The sequence below is a fragment of the Amphiprion ocellaris genome, chromosome 13 (genome assembly GCF_022539595.1).
Source record: "Amphiprion ocellaris isolate individual 3 ecotype Okinawa chromosome 13, ASM2253959v1, whole genome shotgun sequence".
NCBI classification, from domain to species: Eukaryota; Metazoa; Chordata; class Actinopteri; family Pomacentridae; genus Amphiprion; species Amphiprion ocellaris.
The window spans coordinates 15,040,718-15,062,745 of record NC_072778.1 but is presented as its reverse complement, the minus strand read 5'-3'; the positions used below and the strand labels follow the sequence as shown (position 1 = coordinate 15,062,745).

The 22,028-nt window shown below is 40.1% G+C and overlaps 2 protein-coding genes across 5 annotated transcripts in view; both read left to right on the top strand.

Moving 5' to 3' along the window:
* Positions 1 to 20,101, top strand: part of inppl1b (inositol polyphosphate phosphatase-like 1b) — a 29,054-nt gene extending 8,953 nt beyond the window's left edge. For 2 of the 4 annotated variants that reach the window (XM_035955732.2, XM_055016759.1), the window contains 15 exons: positions 309 to 426; positions 557 to 653; positions 754 to 892; positions 989 to 1,088; positions 1,249 to 1,337; positions 3,497 to 3,578; positions 4,771 to 4,860; positions 4,956 to 5,069; positions 5,152 to 5,240; positions 5,333 to 5,420; positions 6,282 to 6,434; positions 6,880 to 6,961; positions 8,461 to 9,256; positions 9,338 to 9,453; positions 11,645 to 13,726. In XM_035955732.2, the coding sequence (XP_035811625.2) occupies positions 309 to 426; positions 557 to 653; positions 754 to 892; positions 989 to 1,088; positions 1,249 to 1,337; positions 3,497 to 3,578; positions 4,771 to 4,860; positions 4,956 to 5,069; positions 5,152 to 5,240; positions 5,333 to 5,420; positions 6,282 to 6,434; positions 6,880 to 6,961; positions 8,461 to 9,256; positions 9,338 to 9,453; positions 11,645 to 11,738 (2,247 nt within the window). In that variant the 3' untranslated portion in view covers positions 11,739 to 13,726. Of the gene's footprint in view, positions 1 to 308; positions 427 to 556; positions 654 to 753; positions 893 to 988; positions 1,089 to 1,248; positions 1,338 to 3,496; positions 3,579 to 4,770; positions 4,861 to 4,955; positions 5,070 to 5,151; positions 5,241 to 5,332; positions 5,421 to 6,281; positions 6,435 to 6,879; positions 6,962 to 8,460; positions 9,257 to 9,337; positions 9,454 to 11,644; positions 13,727 to 15,330; positions 15,369 to 19,962 lie in introns of those variants that run through there. The other 2 variants (XR_008603756.1, XM_035955730.2) reach the window with 2 other exon arrangements.
* p2ry4 (pyrimidinergic receptor P2Y4) lies at positions 20,003 to 22,028 on the top strand. The gene has a single exon (XM_055016760.1). It carries the CDS (start codon positions 20,003 to 20,005, stop codon positions 21,089 to 21,091), a length of 1,089 nt encoding a protein of 362 aa, XP_054872735.1. The 3' UTR covers positions 21,092 to 22,028.

Genomic DNA, 22,028 nt, shown 5'->3' with positions numbered 1-22,028 from the left:
AACTAGACTTATTTCAATAGATAACCGTGTCAAGCATTGAAGCACAGACATTATACATACAATCTAGTCTAATTTAGAGTAGTGTACAGCAATAGTTGGGTCAATCCTTTCATTTCACTCTCACAAAGTTTAGAGTTTCCAGGAAGTCATTCTTTTTATTGTTCTGTGCAAAAGCAATGATGAAAATCTGTTTTTCAGGATTTTAAAGGGCTCCGACCTTCATGAAAAACTGATTTCAGTGGAGGGCCTCTCCTTAAGTTGTTTGGAAACTGTTGTTAATTATTGTAATGTGGGACAATGTCCTGTAGGTGGCAGTGCAGTCCCTCTGGAATATGAGGCTGGCGGTGTTTGTGAAGCCGGAGCATGAGAGCCGCATCAGTCATGTGAGCACCGCCAGCGTGAAGACTGGCTTAGGGAACACTTTGGGTAGGCCGCTCTGCATGATCTCACTGTCACAGACACTCAGTGCAAATAAAGATAATGCACAACATCTTGGCCAACAGCCCAAAATATCAGTCCATGATTAAGAAGAACAAAAATTACTGATGTCTTTCAGGAAACAAGGGAGCAGTTGGGATTTCCTTTCTCTTCAATGGGACGTCTTTTGGCTTTGTCAACTGTCACCTGACCTCTGGAAGTGAGAAAGTCCTCAGGTGAATTGTGTGTATTTATGTACGAAGTGTGTGGGCTCCTGTGTGAATTCAAGGCTCTATTAAAATTGTATGTCTGCCTTGCAATGTTTTTACCATCCAGGAGGAACCAGAATTTTGTGGATATCCTCAGATTGCTTTCTCTGGGTGACAAACAGCTTGGAGCGTTTGACATCAGCCTGCGTTTCACTCATCTCTTCTGGTGTGGAGACCTCAACTACAGGCTCGACTTGGACGTACAGGTCAGACCGACAGCTTTCCTTTCTGTATCATTTGTTGTTGTTGAGAAATCCAACATAATAATGTAAATGCTTCTTTCTGGTGCTTACTCACTCCAGGACATCCTGAAACATGTATCCAAGAGGGAATTTGAGGAGCTAATGTGCGCAGACCAACTAACCCGAGAGAGACACAAGAGGAAGGCCTTTCTCAATTTCAGTGAGTTTCAGTTTTGCGCCTGTTCGCCATTGAAAGCTCTCATTACTGTATTGCACAGTTGTTGTATAAAACTAAAATGCTATATTACAAAATAAATGATAAATAATACAGTACTTCGCTTATGTTACTCTGTTGTCTTTCTTTGTTTTTCACGGTTAAGAGGAAGAGAAGATTGCATTTCCACCCACCTATCGGTATGAACGGGGCTCCAGAGATTGCTACTTGTGGCAAAAGTACAAGACCTCGGGGGTGAGTAATTTCTGTTTAGTCAGAAACACGTCAGAAAAAGACAATGGTGTATTAAAATTAATTCTATCAGGCACAGGACAGAGGATGCATGCCACAATAAACACAATAGATGAAAGTAATTTCCAGCAATTGTGGGACAGACGTAAGAATTACTCAAGTCCATCGAGGGTTTTACTCACACTAGTGGCATGGCTCCATGTCTTTCAGTGTCATTTGAGCTGATACAGTCTGAAATGTCTTACATAAAGGTTTGTCTTTGTCTTATTTTGTATCTTAATCATTTAAAAAATTAAATTTTCTCATTGGTTTATGTCATACTTTCCATCCATAGGTGTTTGAGACACTACAGTACTTATAAAAAGTGATTTTCCCCTTTTCTGGCTTTCTAACATTGAATCATTGTAAATTTAAATGCTTTTTTTGACCAGAATTTGCAAAATAGGCTATTTCATGTCAAAGTGAAAAGTGATTTCTACAAAGTGATGTCAAATAATTAAGAATATAACTTTCAGAATCGGTGATTGGGCTAGTATTCACCCCCTTTAAAGTGACTAATTCAACACAGGTACAGCCACTTGGTCCGAGAATTATCTGAAGCAGTTAATGTGTCCCAAGTGATTGTGGTAGAAAGACACCTGTATCTGAAAGGTCCAGTCACTGGTGAATCAGTACTCGTGGCTCTAACTACACCATGAACACAAAAACACTCCAAGCAACTCCTTGAAAAGGTTATTGAAAAACTGTAAGTCAGGGGATGGATATGCAGCTTATAATTCAACTGGAAGAAGATTCTTTTGGCCATCAGACTAGGCTGTATGTTAGGCAGGCACCAAACACTGCACATCATCACAAACAGATCACCCTAACAGTAAAGCATGGCGGTATCATCAACATCATCATCAGGTTTTGATGCTTCTTGGCTGCAGGCTCTTGAAGGCTTCTAAAGGTAGATGGTAAAATGAAAGCAGCAAAGTATAAGGAAATCTTTGATGGCTTGATACAGTGTGCAAGAGAAGTGCAACTTGGGAGGCAGTTTGTTTTCCAGCAAGACAACGACAAAAAGCATACAACCAAAGCTACAGAGAAATGGTTTAAAGACACCAAGATGAATGCTCTGGAGTAGCCGAGCTAAAGCCAAAACCACAATCCAGTTGAGAATTTGTGGCTGAACTTGAAAGGCCTCTTCCCTCACAATCCTCATGCACCTTGGCAGAGGTGAAGCATTTTGCAAAGAACGGGGTGTAATAGCAATGTCCTGATGCACAAGGTTGATTAAATCCCATCCACTCAATGCTATAATCATAGCCAAAGGTGCATCTACTAATACTGACTTAAAGTGGATCTGTGCTTATATATGTATATTACATGTTGTATTTTTTGTTACTTGACATTACTTTGTAGAAATCTGTTTTCATTTTGACCTGAAAGAGTCTTTTATGAATATTCTTATTTAAAAATCTCAATTATATTGACCATGATCCGAAGCTGAAAAGCAGTAAAGGGGAAAACTTCCAAGGGGGTGAATACTGTTTTTCAGGCACTGTAGATATATAATACATACTGTATGGCAGAGGTCAACAACAAAGAAAATACCCTAGGAGCATTCTAAGCATACACTTCGTAAGATCATTTGTTTGTAACTTAATCCTATTTAAGAGGTCTGTACAGATAAGTAACTTTGGCGGCAGCTGCTCTAGTCACTAAAAATAGGTTAAGAATTAACCTCCTGTCTAAATCAGGAATGTCTGGCATAGCGGGAATGACGCCATGCATCAGTAAATACACTATCTATCTATCTATCTATCTATCTATCTATCTATCTATCTATCTATCTATCTATCTATCTATCTATCTATCTATCTATCTATCTATCTATCTATCTATCTATCTATCTATCTATCTATCTATCTATCTATCTATCTATCTATCTATCTCTCTCTCTCTCTCTCTCTCTCTCTCTCTCTCTCTCTCTCTCTCTCTCTCTCTCTCTCTCTCTCTCTCTCTCTCTCTCTCTCTCTCTCTCTCTATATATATATATATATATATATATATATATATATATATATATATATATATAATAGTATAATATATATATAATATTATAATAATATATATAATAATGCATTTCTGATTGTAGTGTAACTAAATGGTTTTTGTAGGTGCGAGTCAATGTTCCGTCATGGTGTGACAGGATTCTGTGGAAGTCCTACCCAGTGACACACATCATCTGCACTGCATATGGTAAGATGTGGAGATTTTTTTGTAAAAGAAAAAAAAAAGAAAAAAAAAGCTTTAACTAGAAAACTAAACTGTTAAATAAAGCATACACAGTATGTATGGGAGCAGTAAAAACTGAGCAGTGGCTCAGTCACAGAATTTTTGCAGCTTTCTTAAATTAGATATCTGTGGTAATTTTTTTTTCATTTGTACCGCTGTGAATTGAGAGCAGCCATGAGAATGAGTAACGGTCAACCCTACATCCTGGCCTGTGGCGCATAAAGAAACAGAGTCATTTCCTCAAATTCAGCCTGAGCTTCTGTTTCTGACTAACCTCAGCAAACTATCAAAACATCACAATTACCGGGTAGTAGCAGAACAATTCTATGCCTCATAAGTAATGTTTTGACACATCTGTGGAATTATTGCTCGACAGCTCATGAGCCTTACAGTGCTGTTATGTAATTGTAGACACAGCACATAGAAGAAACACATGGGTGACAAATGAAAGGAAAACCCTGAACCCTTGTAGGATCGTATTAATCCTATGATGAAACATCTGTATGATGTTATACTATGGCCTTTATAGTCACCAGCTCTCTATTTGGATTGGCACGTTAGACGGCGCTCTTCACCACCATCATATAGAGGAGTGATGTTCTAGTAGAGTTCCAGAGACTGAAACAATTATTGCCAAGGTGCATTAGGGCTGTTGGCAGCACATGATGGTTCAACACCTTACAAAGACGCTTCATGCCACTTCTTTTATTTTGTCACTCATCTGTATTCAGTGTTGCTTTTGAAATTATAATAATAATGTATCGGCTGCACAGTGGGCTTGGTGGTTAGCAGTGTTGCCTTGCAACTTGATCCCCGGTTCATGTCCCGGCCTGAGATCTTTCTGCAGGGAGTTTGCATGTTCTCCCTGTGCATGTGTGGGTTTTCTTCAGGTTCTCCAGCTTCCTCCCACAGTCCAAAAACATGCTGAGGTTAATTGTTGATTCTAAATTGTCCGTAGGTGTGAATGTGAGTGTGATTGCTTATCTGTATATGTAGCCCTGTGACAGACTGGTGACCTGTACAGGGTGTCTACTGCCTTCGCCCTAAGTCAGCTGGAATAGACTCCAGCCCAACACGACTCTCATGAGGATTAAGCAGTGTATAGATAATGAATGGATGGAACAATAATGTCTTTTAATGGTTTGTCTCTTACCAGGTTGCACAGATGACATCTTTACAAGTGATCACTCACCTGTTTTTGCCACATTCCAAGTAGGAGTGACATCACCAACCAGCTCCAAAACAGGTGCTGTCATTCTTGTGTCCCTTTGGATGCGAACAGATGGAATATACCTGAATCCTTTCATTAAGTAAACGCTATTGCTTTTAAAATTTAAACAGAGTCAAATTCCAGCACGGAGAGGGCCTGGATTGAGCTTGAAGGCATTGAGGCCATTGTGAAGACGGCAAGCAAGGCAAAATTCTTCATCGAATTTCATTCCTCATGTCTTGAAGGTATGTTGGCATGTCAGGAATATATTTTTATGAAGCATTTTGTATGACAGTAGCAGAAATTCCATCATAGCTTTCTCTGCAGAGACACGGCGCTCCAGCGAGAATGACTCACAGAGCTGTGATGTTCCCGGGTTTCTCAAACTAGGCTGGTCATTCAAACAACTGCCAAAGGTCAGAGGCTCAACCCATCTGGAAATGGTTTCAAATACTGTTTGTTATTGAAGTCTTTTTGCTAACTTGTGGTTCGTTTATGTCTGGCGTAGCTCTTTCCAGTAATGTCTGATATGGAGTATCTTCAGGACCAACACCTGCTGTTGTCCGTGAAGTCATGCGACGGTTATGAGTCATACGGTTGGTCGGATTTATTTTCCATCTGTCTTTAGTGCTTTTACTTTGAATACTTTTGGTAGATTTTTGTGATAATATTTACATAATTAAAAATGCTTAAGTACATTTTCAGGATCAGAATCAGCTTTAGTGGCCAAGTACCTACACAACATACAAGGAATTTGGATTCTGCTGTTGCTGTCACCCTAGAAATAAGGAAAGAGAATAACAAAATAGCTATAGATAGAAGAAAAGACAAAAAATAACAGTAGTAATTAAAAATAAAACAATATATAGAGATATTTACACATATGAAAAGAATATATAAACACAGTAGTGCAAAATGATAATTGCTGTAGTGATGATACAGTGCAAAAAGCAGAGAATACTGTTCTTAGTGCAAAAATAATGAACATATACGTTGGTATATTGTATAGGTGTGGAGCAATGGCTCAGCCGTTTATTAGGGTGATGGCAACAGGGAAGAAGCTGTTCTTGTATCTGGTCTGTTCTTGTGTCAGTGCAGGACTTCAACCTGTAACAGAAATATTTTAACCATGTGTTATTGGTACTTTTACTTAAGTAAAGTATGTAAATACATCCTCCTTCCCTGCATAATGGTATTGCTCTCATGGTGGTCGGTGTTAAAATTTTATATTTTACAGTTTTTTCTACTGAGCTGTGCTCTTTCTCCAATGCAGAAAGAACAATCTTTATATGAAAATATGCACAGATTTTATATTCATAGTATTTTGAGCTGATTGTGGTGAATTTAATTACTTGGCCTTGTAAGTGGCCTGCATCAAATGTGATACATCAAGTCAGTTTTATTGAATGAACCGTTCCATTCATCCGATCAGTAATTCATACATGTCTTTGTTATAGGTGAATGCTGCGTGGCTCTGCGCTCACTCACTGGTGCATCAGAGCAGTTTGAGACATTTTTGTGTCACCGAGGTGAGGAGATGGGCTCCATACGAGGGCGGGTCAGGGTCCATGTGCCCAAAGACAGGCGGAGAACACGGGAGAAGATCTATGGTGAGTCAACCGAAACAGGCTTTTTCTTCATTTCTGCCCTGCTTGCACTATCACTTCCTACTAAGCTTTCTTCTACACTGTCACTTGGTTCTTGGACTCTTCTGTGAGTCTCACATTGCTTCCTCTATTTGGTTCTTCAACAATCCCTGGCTTGGCTTTGCACTTGCTGGTATCTATCGACTGCTTCCTCTTTTGGCCACTGACTGACTGACCAGATGCATCCTGAGACACTGAAACAGGACAGATGGGTATTATACCCCACCAGGTCAGGCAATACACACACACACACACACACACGCACACACACACATACATACACACACACACACCACAAGCTGCGTGACTGCAAACTCACAATAGCCTTTGGCCTACAGGCACCACACAGACTCTGAAGAAGTCATGCCATTTACGAAAGTAGTTATTTCCTGTAATTTGACTTTTTCAGAGTGGTTCTGTTTTGAGAAAGATGACAAAGGTCCTGGGAGGGGACACATGTCTCCTGCAACTACACGGATCCCAATGAACAGGTGAGGACCTCTAAATGTTTTTGAGCATCAGTGTAAACCAGCAGAAAGCCTCCAGTTCTTAAGAAGGGGTTCTGAAAAAAATCACCCAGTTCTCAGCAATATTGCATGTTCTCTTTCCTTGAACAATATGTTGTTCAAGAGGTTTACAAATCATTTTCTGGTTGTGAGGACATTTTTTCCATATATCGCACTTGAAGTTCAATTCACATACCACCTGCTATTTTGAGGAAATTAGGATTTTCTTCAGGAATTCTTTCCCAATCTAATTAGCCATGAGCAGGGAATACGTGTTACAGTATAAACAATCTAAACTGTATTGGGTTTGTTGATAAAAGTGTTAAACACTAAGAACATCAAGCATCTATTTCAACATCTGAAGGTTCATTACTGGCCTGTAATCAAAAACCCATGACCCAAATTTCCTGAAAAAGTTTGTCCTTTTGCACTGCAGTATCATCTGGCAGCTGCACTAATCCGTCAGATTCATACACTCATGGTTTCCTTGTACAATGCAATGTGAAATGAATGTGGGACTTCTACAGTTTAACTTAGGATTGTCGGTTGGGACTGATACAGACTAATACTTACTGCCAAGAAAATTCAAGAACTTTCAAAGTCCCATATCATACTCTTTTTTTGCAAATGAATAGAAGTCCTATATGTCCCCAGACTATTTCTTCAGTTTTTCTGTGCAAAATACTGCAAGGATTGTAAAATTTTCTGTTTCTGTATAACTCCTGGCTTTAGTCATGTTTTAAACAGGCTGTTTCAGTGAATGTAGCTTTAAATAAAGCTCAGCTGCTGCTGTCCACACCCCCTTCAGAAGAAACACTCTCTCTATGTCCGTGATTGTCAGCTTGGAACAAAGCAGTTGACTGTACGGCGTCTAATAGACTTGAATGAGAATGTGTGAGACCAGGACTTTATATCAGTTCTAACTTTCTCATTCATTTTACATGGAAATAACGCAAAATTCATCACACAATTGTTTTCAACTCATGTACAGTAACTTTTTCAAACACTGTTGCAGTTATAAAATCAGTATCCGTACATGGCTATGAAGAGACGTTTAAGAGTTAGCAGCAGTAGCTCTAGAAAGTAAACAAACCTGACTGTAAGGCAGCTGCTCTTTCTGAATGCCATACAAAACACAATATGAATGGATTTTCACATTACGTGAGCTTTAAAGTCAGGCTATAAGAAACTGTTTTGTGGTGTTTGACATTCTATATGCCTTCAAACTAGACTACTGGATTGTATTTTTTTTTTATCAGTGTCTGTAACTACAAGTCCACATCAATGTAGACGTACTTTTTTATTTCAGCACAAGAACACTTTAGGTTAAACACTTACAATGTTACCAGTCAGAACTAAGGATCACATTTTAAATACATTTCAAACATATCTTGTGAAGAAAATGAGTAAGAATTAAAGCTACATTTTGCAAAATTGATGTACAGTTCAGTTGTCAGACTTCCAGACTTGTATATTCATTGCAGGTCCTCCGCAGTCCCTCTCAAACTAACTCCGAGCAGCTACACCAACCCTGCCTACTTCATCTTTGAAGGTATTTCTGTGGCACGCAGGACGGAGGAGGCTCTCCCCCAACGAAGAGACCCTCAGGTGATCTGGTCTGGTAATGAGGCCTTGCAGCTACCAAAAGTCTCAGGGCGGCATGGCTTTGACAGGAGGCCCTGTAGAAGGTCAGACTTTACAGAGATTGAGATTCCAGCCATCCTGCCTCATTGCACTCCAACCAATGACCTCCATGCGTCCCAAACCAACTCCTCCTATCAGCTTTTTCCAGCCCAAAACCCATCTCCCATACCTCCACCCTCAAGTAATGCCATCTCACAGTACCAGGAACAGACTGCAAAACCTAGAGATAAATACCAAAGTAAAACTGTTGTTAAGGACTCCATAAAGCCAGAAGGCAATGTAAGGAACTTGTATATGAATCACTCAGCAATCATCAGGGAAAAAGCCAGATGTGGACGACATCATCTTCCTCCAGAAAGGAGTAATCCTATTCAAGCAGCCAAGGCACCGTCAGCTTTCCCCTACACTCCCAGTCGCTTAGCGCATTGTCAGACCTCTACTTCGTGGTTGGTGGATCAGCAGCCTCCTGGGCCGACAGGCGACAACTCACTCACTGCTTTGCAAATTGCCAAGTCTCTCAGCGAAGTAGACTTCTTCCCCACAGAGCAGAGAGGCCCGTCCATACGCAACAAGAGGCCAAATTACAGAAATGGCCCTTCCATGCATGGAGATAGAGGCTACAGCTGGGAGAAAGAGGTATGACGCCGCTATCAAACATGTTAAAAGATAGTACACTTGGTTCCTTGTAAAAATTCTGTCTATTTTACCTCAATGCAGGTGTCTGTCCTCAAATGTGCACCAGAGACTGTGCGGGAGCTTCTCAGTGCTCTGGGTCTTCAAAAATACACTCTGGGACTCAGCCTCAATGGTTGGGATGATCTGGATTATTTCAGGTAAAATTATTTTGTCTCAATATTAGTGTACGGAGGGGCTGCACAGTGGTGTAGTGGTTAGCACTTTCGCCTTGCAGCAAGAAGATCCCTGGTTCGCGTCCCGGCTTTCCCGGGATCTTTCTGCATGGAGTTTGCATGTTCTCCCTGTGCATGCGTGGGTTTTCTCCGGGTACTCCGGCTTCCTCCCACAGTCCAAAAATATGCTGAGGTTAATTGATTATTCTAAATTGTCCGTAGGTGTGAATGTGAGAGTGCTTGTTTGTCTTTGTATGTGGCCCTGCGACAGACTGGCGACCTGTCCAGGGTGTCCCCTGCCTTCGCCCGAGTCAGCTGGGATAGGCTCCAGCTCCCCCCGCGACCCTAGTGAGGATTAAGCGGTGTATAGATAATGGATGGATGGATGGATTAGTGTACGGAACTTTACAGGCAAATAATGTGAATACTGTTTATACACAGACACAGGGCTTTTTTGCTGTTTCTTAGGGCAGAAATTTGAACAAAACTGAAGGAGCTTGTGTGAAAGTGAGTTTGGAGTGTGACAGACTGCAGTGTTAATACAAACACCAGTCTAAAAAATGCCCCCAGATATGCCCCCTTTTAGCATCTACATATTTTTTCTTTTGAATCAAAACCAAGATAAAAATTGAATGAAGTGAAAAAGCACACATAAGGGAAATGTTGCATGTTTTGGTCTTTTGAATTTCAGTGAGCTTTCTGGCACCCATTACAAGAACAGCAACTACAGGCATTCCTGCATTGACTTCATCACTGAGACATTGTAGTTGCTTCTCTTCTTTTCAAAGCGCAACTTGATTTCTTCTTTACTCTGTGGTGAATTTGTGAGTTTGAAATGAAAACATAGGGCACATGATACAAGTTATACGTCTTAATGTATATTTGCTTGTGGAGATGGCCTTGGTGGTCACAAACCAGTCACAGTAATCAGTAGAAGGTCTCTTCAGATTACTACTATGCTTTGCTGTCAGGTTAGCAACTAGACCCTTAGCGCAGTTATCCAAGCTAAAAATAAATCCAATCACAGTGCAGAGTTACTTCCAGATTCCCCCCTTGTGTTACCCCAGACAGCATCTTCTTCCTGAGCAGCATGAGCGAGATAGTATTACAAAAAAGAGTTTTGTACTGAAAAGACATTAGAATATACCATTTGATATGATTTAGGCTCAATGAAGACATTAAAGGTGCTGTATACAATATGCACAGCTGTGTCGACCACACATCCTCCTCCCTTTGAGTTTTATATAAAACCGCAAACGATGTGTACATGAGAATAAAAAAAGAAAAAAAAACTGTGCCTTATGACCCTTCTGTCCTTCGCTGTGCTGCATCTACTCCAGCCTTTGTGTGTCTTTTTCAACATGAGAGTGTGATATAGAACAGACGTACATGAGGTGTCGTAGTAAACTGTCAGTCAGAGCAGAACCGAGATAAGAGAACAGACTCTCATACTAACCTGGAATGAAACAAGTGCACAAACAATAAGCAAATACCATAAATATACTTGTTTTTTTTTTTTTATTCTTAGTTTTTCAAGGGCACCGGCTAAGTGCTCTGACCTGCACTTTCAATTTAACCATGTGGTGTGAGAGGTCACTGAGTCTGTTTATAAATGTAGGAAGGGTCAACAGTTTCAAAGGGAGGGACTAATATGCACTGACATACACGCACAGCTGGACCGGCTACCAAAACATAGAACAGAGAAGCTCAGATTACAACACACACACAGAGAAAGTGCGGCTTCATTTTTAAAATGCCGTCACTCCTCTTTTCCTTTACATGGCAGATAGTTGTTGGCTGATGTACTTCTGTGAAACCTCTCGTATGGAGAACCTTGAACTAAAGATGAAGTTTAGGATAAATGGAATGCAGGCCTTCCATGGAAGCACATTAGAAGCAGATCTTTTCATGGTTGGTTGAAAAAGAGGAATGCTTGTGGCACTGAAAAAAAAATCTTACAGTGTATGGGCATGTGAAGAATGTTTTATAACTGACTTGAAAATGTGAAACAGTTTCTCTGAGGTAAAGAACCAATGGGAAAAAAATGGTGTATTTCTCCTAATATTAAGCTGTAATTGGCGTGTGATTTCTTGTAGCTATATAGAGACACTGACACCACATGCATTTTACAAAAAAAATCAATCAAGTCAGATTCTGCACTCTCTGTCTTTCACAGTGGCATCACTGAGGAGGACCTATGTGCTGCAGGAGTAACAAACCCTTCACACCGACGCCGGATCCTAGAGAACCTGCCGAGGAATTGGAACTGACACGAGAGATGACAAGCAATGGTGGTACAAAGCCTTGTAATCTGCTCCATTAGAACTGGAAGAACTGTTAGAGCTGAAAGGGTAGACAGTCAGATTGAATTTTTAGTCACATCAGCTGGACATTTCCACAGCCCTCCCTTTTCATTTACTAGATCAATACTGCAACAGTAGTTTGTCTGTGTCAACAAAGCAAAGAACATAATGCAGGAGGTACTCATTGCCGATTCTGCGTTATTCATCTCTCCATCTTGACAGATAATGAATAAGGTGGATAGTATGAATGGAAAGCCTTGATATGCATCTCCGGTCACTGACACATCCCTAAATATTGATTAAGGTATCAAAGTCTCATTGATTTTGTTTTCAATGATTTTTTTAAATGACTATAGAAATATAGTCCTTCAATTTCCAGTGTTCACTCAGTGCTAGTGTTTACCATCCACCTTCAACCCCTCTACTGTGCGCTTCCATTACGCTGCACCTATTGAGCCTTGTAAAAGCCCTCTGTTAAACCTATAGAGCATAAAATCCATCCATATCTACTGGAAGATTGTCTGGAAAGCTGGTATAGAAAGGCCTGCCATATGTCATTTTGTTTACTGTCTATTGTTACTATCTTGTCACTTAATCAGTACCTATGTCCACTGCGCATGTTTTATGCAACGTTTATAAAGTGCGTAAAGCAACTCTTGACTGTCGCCAACCAAACACGTGTCGTTTCGTGCTGCCGAGGAGTGGCGAGAAAGAAATCTCATCTTTATGTCACTCTCTTCCTCTTTAGTGCACTGACCACATCTTCACATTTTCCTGCTCATATGCTGTCTGATGTAGCCTGCTTCATCGTCCAGTGCTGCAGTGGCAACGTAACTCTCTGAGATGAGCACAGAATTTGTTAAACCAACCACTGAATGCGATTTACTGAGCTTCATCACGGGAAAATATTTAATCTGGGCAGCAGTTCTAGGCAGTGGCTGCTCTCATCTTCCACAATGTCTTCAGATCTGCTGTCTTAAAGCAGTCCATTCCCTATAGATGTCCATATGTGGAAGTGCATATTGTGAATTACCAGCAAGCATTAGCCAAGCACGGGGAAAAACTGATGCCTGATTTCTATTTATTTCTTGTTCTCATGTAATCTTTTAAATTTTTGCTGAAGTTAGTACTGAGATTCCTCTTGAAAAGTGCAAAGAAATATTTCCTTAGTCTAGATGACTGACACAATACCTTTTTTTTTTGCTTTTAAGCAAGTTAGACAACTACATCTGTATCATTTGTACATGCAGAGTGCCTGAAATAGTCCAGTCCAAACATGTGAGCGTAATATTTTTAGGCTCACATATAATAATAATAGACTACGGCAGAGAGATGAGACAGCTGTGAATCTGATCCTACAACAACTCTTAGATATTCCAAACAGTGTGTGAGTGTCTGTGTTTTTTTGCTGGTAGCATTGAGGTAGTTACTTATTAAAACATGGCCAAACACACGTCTGCTGACAGCAGGTATGTGTCAGTGACCACAAAGTCACTGCCTCACCGACTGTAGCGACGTCATCACCCGTTTCAGTGCTGGGAAGATTTAGCAACATTCAAGTGAAAGGAAATAGTTTGTCATGACATATGTTAGATGACTCTTCATTAATTTGCGACATGTTCTAGTAAGAAATAAGGACTAGAGAATATATGGATTTGATTTCTTGCTGTGTGTTGAGCAAAATCTATACCCCTCTGGTGTCTGTGCCATAAAAGTGAAACAACCACCAGTCAGCGCAAAGGAGTGTGAGCTGGTTTCCTGTCAAGATTTTAGAGAGACAAGAAGGCTCCAGGGAATTACACCACACAGCCAAAAAAAAAAAAAACTAGTCCAGTATGCAACCCAGAGTCATACAGTATGAAACAATGTGTTGCTTTAATACTGTATGCGTTCAACAAATTACATTCAATGTGTTCGTTAATGAGCTTTAAAAGTCGTTAAACTTTCTTTAAAAATGGCCATGCGTATTTCTTAAATGTCAGACTATGCCTTTAAGAATTTACAAATGAGTCAACAGTCACATATAATATAATAGTAGTTGTTTGTGTGTATGTTTACTAGCAGTGCGTCAGTGGTGCTGTAAATCCTTCCTCCCTCTGCTCTCAACGGCTTTCTGATGAAGAACATGCTTTGTCAGTGGCCCACTCACATTCCAGACAACGAAACCGCAGAAACTCACACCGTACACAAGCACAAAAACCAACACTGCGACCAAAGCTGACCTGCTCACACAGAGAAACACTTTACCACAAAGCCGACCCATGCACACACAAAAACAGCGTTTCTGTGTTTGAATGGGGTGAAGAGTTTTTTTTTTTACTTCATCTCTTCTTCGTGCTTATTGTATTTACAATATCAGGATTTAAATATCTTACATTAACTTTTACTTTACTGCAAACATTTATGTTCGCCTGTAAGTGTGTGGGTAGCTGTTATGACTGTCTTATGTCACAGCAGTACTGACAGCAGTGGAAAACCAGAACACTGCACTTTACAAGGAGATGTGCTCCTTTTTTCATTCATTCATTCAAACCTTTATTCATTTTCAAAAGGACATTGAGGTTTCCCTCATTTCCAATGCCGTCGAGATTACAGACACATTAAAACCACAGCACAATAAAACAAATGCAGAATAATCACTGTGAACAATAATCTCATCAGCAACAAGGTAGATAAAATGAGGTAAAAGAGTTGCAATGTGAAACACAATGGTTAGAAATCAAAGTTCTGAATCCTGAAAGAGAAGGAAGAACATGAATTTTAGAGAGTGTTGGAGGATGTTCCATAAGCTTGGACCATCAAAAGAAAAAGCTGTTTTACCAAGTTCAGTATGTGCTCGAGGTACTTTATGAAGTAACAGATCAGCAGAGCGAGTTGTATAGCTACCAGCATTCCACTCTAGCAAGGTTGAGATGTAAGGTGGTAATTTTCCAACGAGGGCCTTAAAGATATATAAAAGCCAATGTTTATTGCAGCTCTCTTCAAGAGAAGGCCAACCAACCTTCTCATACAGAACACAATTACATATATATAGTCATACATTGTGTTCTGTCATCTCAGCACAGGAAATAGAAGGGTGTTAAAAAAAACATACGTGATCTTTGGGTAACTGGGTCAGGTGTGCGCTTGTTTGTGGTTCAAACTGTGGTTGTCAGTAACTTATTAAGTAAAGTCTCATCTCAGTTTATTGGCGTTACCAGCAACACCATTGCACCTTTATCTGCTTTTATTCCTTTATGATCAGACTGTGTAATTCCACGTCTTGACATGTTAGTCTTCTGGGAAACCCTCACATGTAAAAGATTACTGAGGAGACAAACCTGTTGATTCCTCCTTACTCCTGAGAGCAAAAGTCCTATATAACTGCTATAAACACAGCTATACAGGTGGGTGTACAGCTGTGCAAATATTAACTTCTGTACCATTTTAGTGTTGACTACTATTAAGTGTTGTGAAGGGAATAAGTTTCACCCTTGAGACAAAAAGTACCGAAGGTGGAATTTTATTATTTTTTTTTTTTTACCTCTTTAACGTCCACATTGTGTTTTGTATATACTAGAAGACGCATCAAGAGTGGAAAAACAGCCAATAGCATGGGTGAGTATCTCAACCTTTTAAGCTGATTCAGACTTCTGGGGTTTCAAACCTAAGGGGGGAAAAAAAGGTCAACTTCTGGCATTGGACTTCCTGTATCATTGTTCTTCAGAATCTGTTTCTGGCTTAAATGTATATGGCTGAATTACCCCGATATCATAGCTTGCCATTGAGTAGCAGAGACCAGGGCAGAGTCGTAAGGTGAGCTGGTGTGCTGAAGCTGCAGAGAGTGATGGAGGTGTAGGAGGAGAGAGACTTCATAGATCTGCACATTTTAGAGAAAGTGAAAGTATAGAGTTACATCTAAACCTGAAGAAATTGTCTCAATGCAAGACAAAAGTGGAAAAAAATGTAAAACTTTCAAATAGGTCACTTTGATAGAAGTGAGTTTTTAAAGGTTTAAACAATCATTGAGGGAAAGATTTAAAAACAAAACAAAAAAAATTGCAGGAATGCTCCATTAAAGGCCTGCAAGATTCAGTCTTCAAAATCAGCAACAAAAAAAAAAGCTCTGAAACATCAAGTTTAAAATTACTCCTAATACGAGTGCAGTTGCAGGTTCAGTGTGTGTGAAGCAGGATGTTGTTGCTCCACGCAGTGCTGAGTACTTTAGATATAGTGTTGTGGGTTATGTACGTGCTATAATTAATGGAATGAACTCACCAGTTATGAAACTCAAGACTCACTGCAGTTCAGTTTTTATTTAGCGCCACCAAATCCTCCTTGTAAGTCATGTGGAAGCACTTCACATAGTGCGTTGAAGACCTCGAACAATTATGTTATAGAGAAAATCCCGACAAATTGAAAGATTCCCTTTGAGCAGCTCTTTGGAGACCGTGGGAGGACAAAAACCTTCCCTTAACCCTTTAATGCTCAACATGGGTCAAAAGTGACCCAAATCCAATGGAAAATGGGTATCTCCTGACTCACACTGTGCATCAAAGGCTTAAACAAGAAGAAATCTCCAGCAGAACCAGGTTCAGGGAGAGCTGACATTTGCCTCGACCAGTCAGGGCGAGGCTAAAGCATGGAATAATCTGACTACTGATGTATATGAGAACAATAGAACAAAGAAATAACAGTAATAGGAATAACATTTGCCACTCAAATGTTCTGAAAATACTAAGTCATGTACCCTGAGTTTGACTATATTTAATTTTCACCACTGTAACTATACATGTAGGGACATTTTTTTTTCTGTATTCAGTCCATAAAGTCCAACAATAATATTTTAGTGAATGGAGCAGTAATCGATTTGGATCCAGGACAGTGACATTTACAAAGACGATATGCACAACGCCTTACCCACACTTTAAAAAACACAGTTTTTATTTATTTTTTTTAATGTAATTGTTTTTACCAAGTAGTAAAATCTCATAACAACACAGGAAAAAGTATTCATTTACATGTTAACCCACTGTACATAATATTTTTACAAAAAAATAGAGAATTAACTGTATTACCATTAAATTACACTGTTTTGCTGTATTTTCAACAGTTATAAGCATAATTTTACTTATCTTTGCTCTTATTTTCACAGCTTTTGCAGTTTTTGAATGTTAACAGCATTCCTTTTTTTTTTTTTTTTTACTTTAGCTGTCACATTTTTTGATGGACACTTTTTGTTTTTGTTTTTATTTTCCTGGTGCATAATTGTGAAAGTGCTGCCGTAAAGACAAATTTATTCAAAGGAAAAGCTGCTGTTTCTGCGTAAATGAGCCCTGGTCGTAGTTTCACGTGGTTCATTGAACTGAAAGCGCCGCAGACTTCTTTTTTTGTGGGCGTTAGTTTCTGTCCACTCGGCGTTACTTCTCCATTTAACATCTGAGCCTTGAAGCGCAAAACTCCTCATGAGTCCTGCTGAGCGGCGACCGAGTCCGCGGCGCTGCCATGGACTCCTGCGGGACTTTTGGCGACACTTCAGTTAAAAGTGCGGCTCTAAACCTCGAACCACGCGAGCATAAACTTGATGTAAAGTGAAACTGGCGAGAATAGACTTCCTCTGTGGCACCGAGATCAGGACTCTCAGCAACTCTCAGGATCCTGGTGGGGTGAGTAGCTGCACTGCTGCCATAACTTTCCTCTTGAAGCAGATGTGTGGCAGATACCTTGTTGAGAACTTTGGAAGCTGAAAATACATCAAGAATTGGATATTTCTCATTAAAAACATTAAGATTTTTATCCAACAGTGCTTAAAAATAACAAAGTTCTTTAGTGAAGTACAGTTTTTGATGCAGATTATGCTACTTTATACTTATTTACCATTACATTTCATATTAAAACATGTTTTTTTCTACTCCAATCCATCTATTAGATAGCTAGTTAGTGTATTACTAACATTGTTATTAATTACTAGCAGGTAAAGCAGTTAAACCCCTTTGCTTATACACATCTATAATAGTAATATTCCAGTAGTAGAATATACAGACTATGTAGTATCAATATGACATATTGGAAGAGGCTCTTCTGCATTTGAAGTATATTTACTTTCTGTACTTCAAGTGATAATACTGTGCTTAAGCAAAAATGTAAATAACTTCATGGTAGGGCTGGAACAATTGATTGATTATTTGTCAACGATATAAATATAGTTTGAGTATTTTTTTATTTTAGAAAAAAATCTCTAATTTCAGTTTCCTAAATGTGAATATTTTCTAGTTTCTTTACCTCTCTGTGACAGTAAGCTGACTATCTTTGAGTTGTTGACAAAACAATGCATTTGAGTACATCATCTTAGGCTTTAGGAAACGCCGATCGACATTTTTCGCAATTTTCTGATGTTTTACTAGCCAACAACTAACTGATTAAGTAAGGAGAAAACCAACAGATTGCTTGGAAATAATCATTAGTTGCAGTCCTATTATGGAAGCAGTGCAACATTACAGCTGTTTGAATCTTAATACCTCTACCATCACTCTATCAGCAGCGATTTACTCTCAAGGCACAACATTTTGATTATCTACACATTATTTTCTTGGACAATCATTTGTTCTTTCAACAACAAATCTTTCTCATTGACTAAAACCCTAAAACACATCTCCTTGTATCAAAATTACACATCTAGTCCCCCCTCTTCCCCCATGCTTGAATATAACTCTACACTGTTGCTTCCTGCAGCATATGCACATCTGTGAAGTCTTCTCTCTTCACCCACCCACCTGCTGCTCGCTGCAGCTCAAGCACACCAGCTCACCCACAGGCCCTTGCAGACATTCACTCCTTTCTGTTAGTCTGACCACAACTGAACGTGCCGACTGCATGTCTGAATGAAAAGTAGCAACTTTTCTGTAAAATTTCACATTTAACATGGCTGAATTCCATGTCGTCATATTAATGAACAAGCTACAACACACCTTTCTCATTTACTTCACTCTGCCATTTCACATTTATTACAAACTAAAATGACAACAAAAATAAAACTTTACTGCAATGAGGACAGATCAGATTAATTTGACTCGCAATCATAAATTTGATCTTGGTTTTGACAAAAACACTTCTAACAGGAGCAGAAGTTTAGCTTGTTGCTTCCAGCTGTTTGTAAAAGTCTTTCCTCTGAGTTTATTAAATACCTTTAGAATCAGACAACAGCAACTTTTGTTCACTGGTGCATTATTACGTGGTGGATGTCCAATCTGTGATTCTCTTAGACACTATGGCGTGTTTGGATGAAGCTGTGTCCATCTGAAAGTGACCAGTGTCTGAAAGATAAAATGCTGTCATTTTAACAGAAAGATGAAGCAGCGATATTACATATCCCATGTCTGAAACGTTTTTATGACTCTGCTCAAACACTGTAAAGCTACCCTTTGCTACACAATGACAAGTTGTAATATTGGAATAATTCAGCTATATGTGTTTGAGCCAGAAACTCATTCTAAAGAAAAATAACGATGCAAAAAGTCTCACAGGACCGGACAGGACTGGTTCACATTTAGGTTTGTTATGTTTGAAACCCCTTAAGTCTAAATCTGTGGTTTGAAGAGGGTTATCAGTGCACTGCAGCTTCAAGGTGGAAGTGCTTCACGTGATGATATGGAATTTGCATGTCATTTTATGCTCTTAAAATATCACAAAGGATGGTTAAACTTAGGATGAGAGGCAGAGGGTTGGAGTCATTTGTTGTAACTACACAGTCTGCAGTGAAACACCAATTGCAAAAAATGTGTTCTGATAGAAGCAGGTCTTTTAATGACACCAGCAAGAAATGTTAAGTAATCGTACTGTCTGCTTATTTTGCTCTTGCAAAGTACATAAGACCATGTGGACATGTTATCAAAAAACAAAACAAAACAAACAATAACATGATTTATGTTGGAAGCCGTCTTTAAATACCTGAGCCAAGAACTGGAAGAAAGATTGAGTTTATATTTTTAAGACTGAGATATGCAGCAAATCTTCACAACTGAGATTGGTTGTTGTTGCTCGCAAGACTTAGCCATTTATTATTTTGCCAACTAATCAATCAGTCAGTCAATCAATCAATTAACTCAAAAGGTTGTCATTAACTCAGAATCTTTATATTTGTCTAGATATGTATTTTCCTGATAAATAATATAAAAATCCACTGATTATAGTGTCTCTTTTGTTTTTTTTGCAGGTTTTCTGGCTTTAAAACTTCTCTCAGAAGTCACGTCATTATGGAAACGGTCATCAGCCACACAGACGCACTCAACCATTCTGCAGTCTTCACCCCGATCTTCAACTACAGCTGTCGCTTCGATGAGGAGTTCAAATACATCCTGCTGCCTGTGTCCTACAGTCTGGTGTTTGTGGTCGGCTTCGTGCTCAACGCTGCAGCGTTATGGATGTTCCTCAAGATGCGTCCGTGGAACCCCAGCACGGTCTTCATGTTCCACCTCGCCCTGTCCGACTTCCTGTACGTCGTCTCGCTGCCCACCCTCATCTACTACTATGCCAACCGCAGCCACTGGCCCTTCGGTGTGGCTGCCTGCAAAATCGTGCGCTTTCTCTTCTACGCCAACCTCTACTGTAGCATCCTCTTCCTCACCTGCATCAGCGTGCATCGGTACCTCGGCATCTGCCATCCCATCAAGGCGCTGACCCTGGTGAAGTCCCGTCACGCCCACACGGTGTGCGGCATGGTGTGGGTTGTAGTGACTGTGTGCCTGGTGCCCAACCTCATCTTCGTCACCACCTCCAGGAGGGACAACGACACCTTGTGCCACGATACAACCAGCCAGGAGGCCTTCGAGGACTATGTGAACTACAGCTCCGTCGTCATGGTGCTGCTGTTTGGCATCCCGTTCATGGTGATTATGGTGTGTTACTGCCTGATGGCGCAGACTCTCTGTCGGCCCAGACAGGGATTATCTGCCCGCCAGCAGGGCGCCGCTTCACGTCAGAAGTCCATCAAACTCATCATTATAGTGCTGGTGGTGTTTGCGGTTAGCTTTGTCCCGTTTCACATCACTCGTACTCTCTACTACACCTCCCGAGTGCTGAATCTTCACTGTGACTTCCTCAACATTGTAAACTTTACCTACAAGATCACCCGGCCGCTGGCGAGCGTCAACAGCTGCATTGATCCCATTCTGTATTTCCTGGCTGGGGATCACTATCGCTCCAAACTGATGTCGGTTCTGACAGGAAAGAGACGGACAACGAACAGCCAAACACCTGAACAGGCACAACCAAACAGTAACTGCATTATCGGTTTGGCTTATAAGAACTCAGCCCTAAAAGTTAATGAAGAGGCTCAGGGATAGTTGGAAATGTTAAGTGATAAACTTGTATGAAATACTTCTAGCTAAACTAACATTTCAAATGAGAGGTTTGCTGTAACATTCATTAACAATTTATGCTTTCAGTCCATCCATAGTTACCGTGTTTTGACTGCCACAAAATCAGTACATAAAACTCTACATGTAAATATGCAGTATTTACACTGAGAAAATGGTGCCTCTGCAGAAGACAGTAAGAAATTTGAGTAAAAGCCTTCGACACAGAGGATTTGAAGTGAGTGACAGTGAATTGTCACATATAGAAAGTTTGATCGACCATCCACTGTTCATATCTGACAGAAAGTCTGACTGCGGTCTCAATAATAGGACACTTGTGAGGCGGTCCTTCCTGTTTTGTCAGCAGTGTTTGTGTGTTACACAGAAACTGCAGCTCCACATCCCAGCTGTTTTTGTCCTTCAGCTTCCACAGCTGTCTTTTGCTCCGCTGTGGAGAAATACAATGAGATGGCTCCGGTCAGTCTCCCTCGTTTCTGAAACCACCCACTCCTCAGCAGAGGGAGAAGGGATTTTCCTTTTTTCCCCTCTTACCTTTGGGACTGATACATGGAAATGTAAAGGTCTTTTTCTATCAGTGATCCAGCCTGAACTTCACAGGAAGATTGCAGGAGCTTAAGTCATTTCTGGGAAGTTTGAGCCGTCCGCCCTTGTTTGCAACGTTGATGTATGCATCTACGCTGGAGCAGATGTTTCCATACAGCACTGTGCCGTAGAGTGTTCTGGTGATGCGAAGCACTATTTTCAAAGTTGTTTTTGTAATTACAGTTTTATGTGTGCCGTAAAGTGTTACTGTGTGAGTTACAGTGGTCATAAACTGTGCTTCTTGACCTGATTATGCAGGGCATCTTTTCTGTTGGTTCGGTGTCAAATGTAATGTTCTGATTAAAAGAGTAACGTAAAGTGA

Excerpts from the sequence above, each read along its gene's own strand:
- p2ry4 (XM_055016760.1), top strand. The coding sequence starts at position 20,003 with ATGGAAACGGTCATCAGCCACACAGACGCACTCAACCATTCTGCAGTC.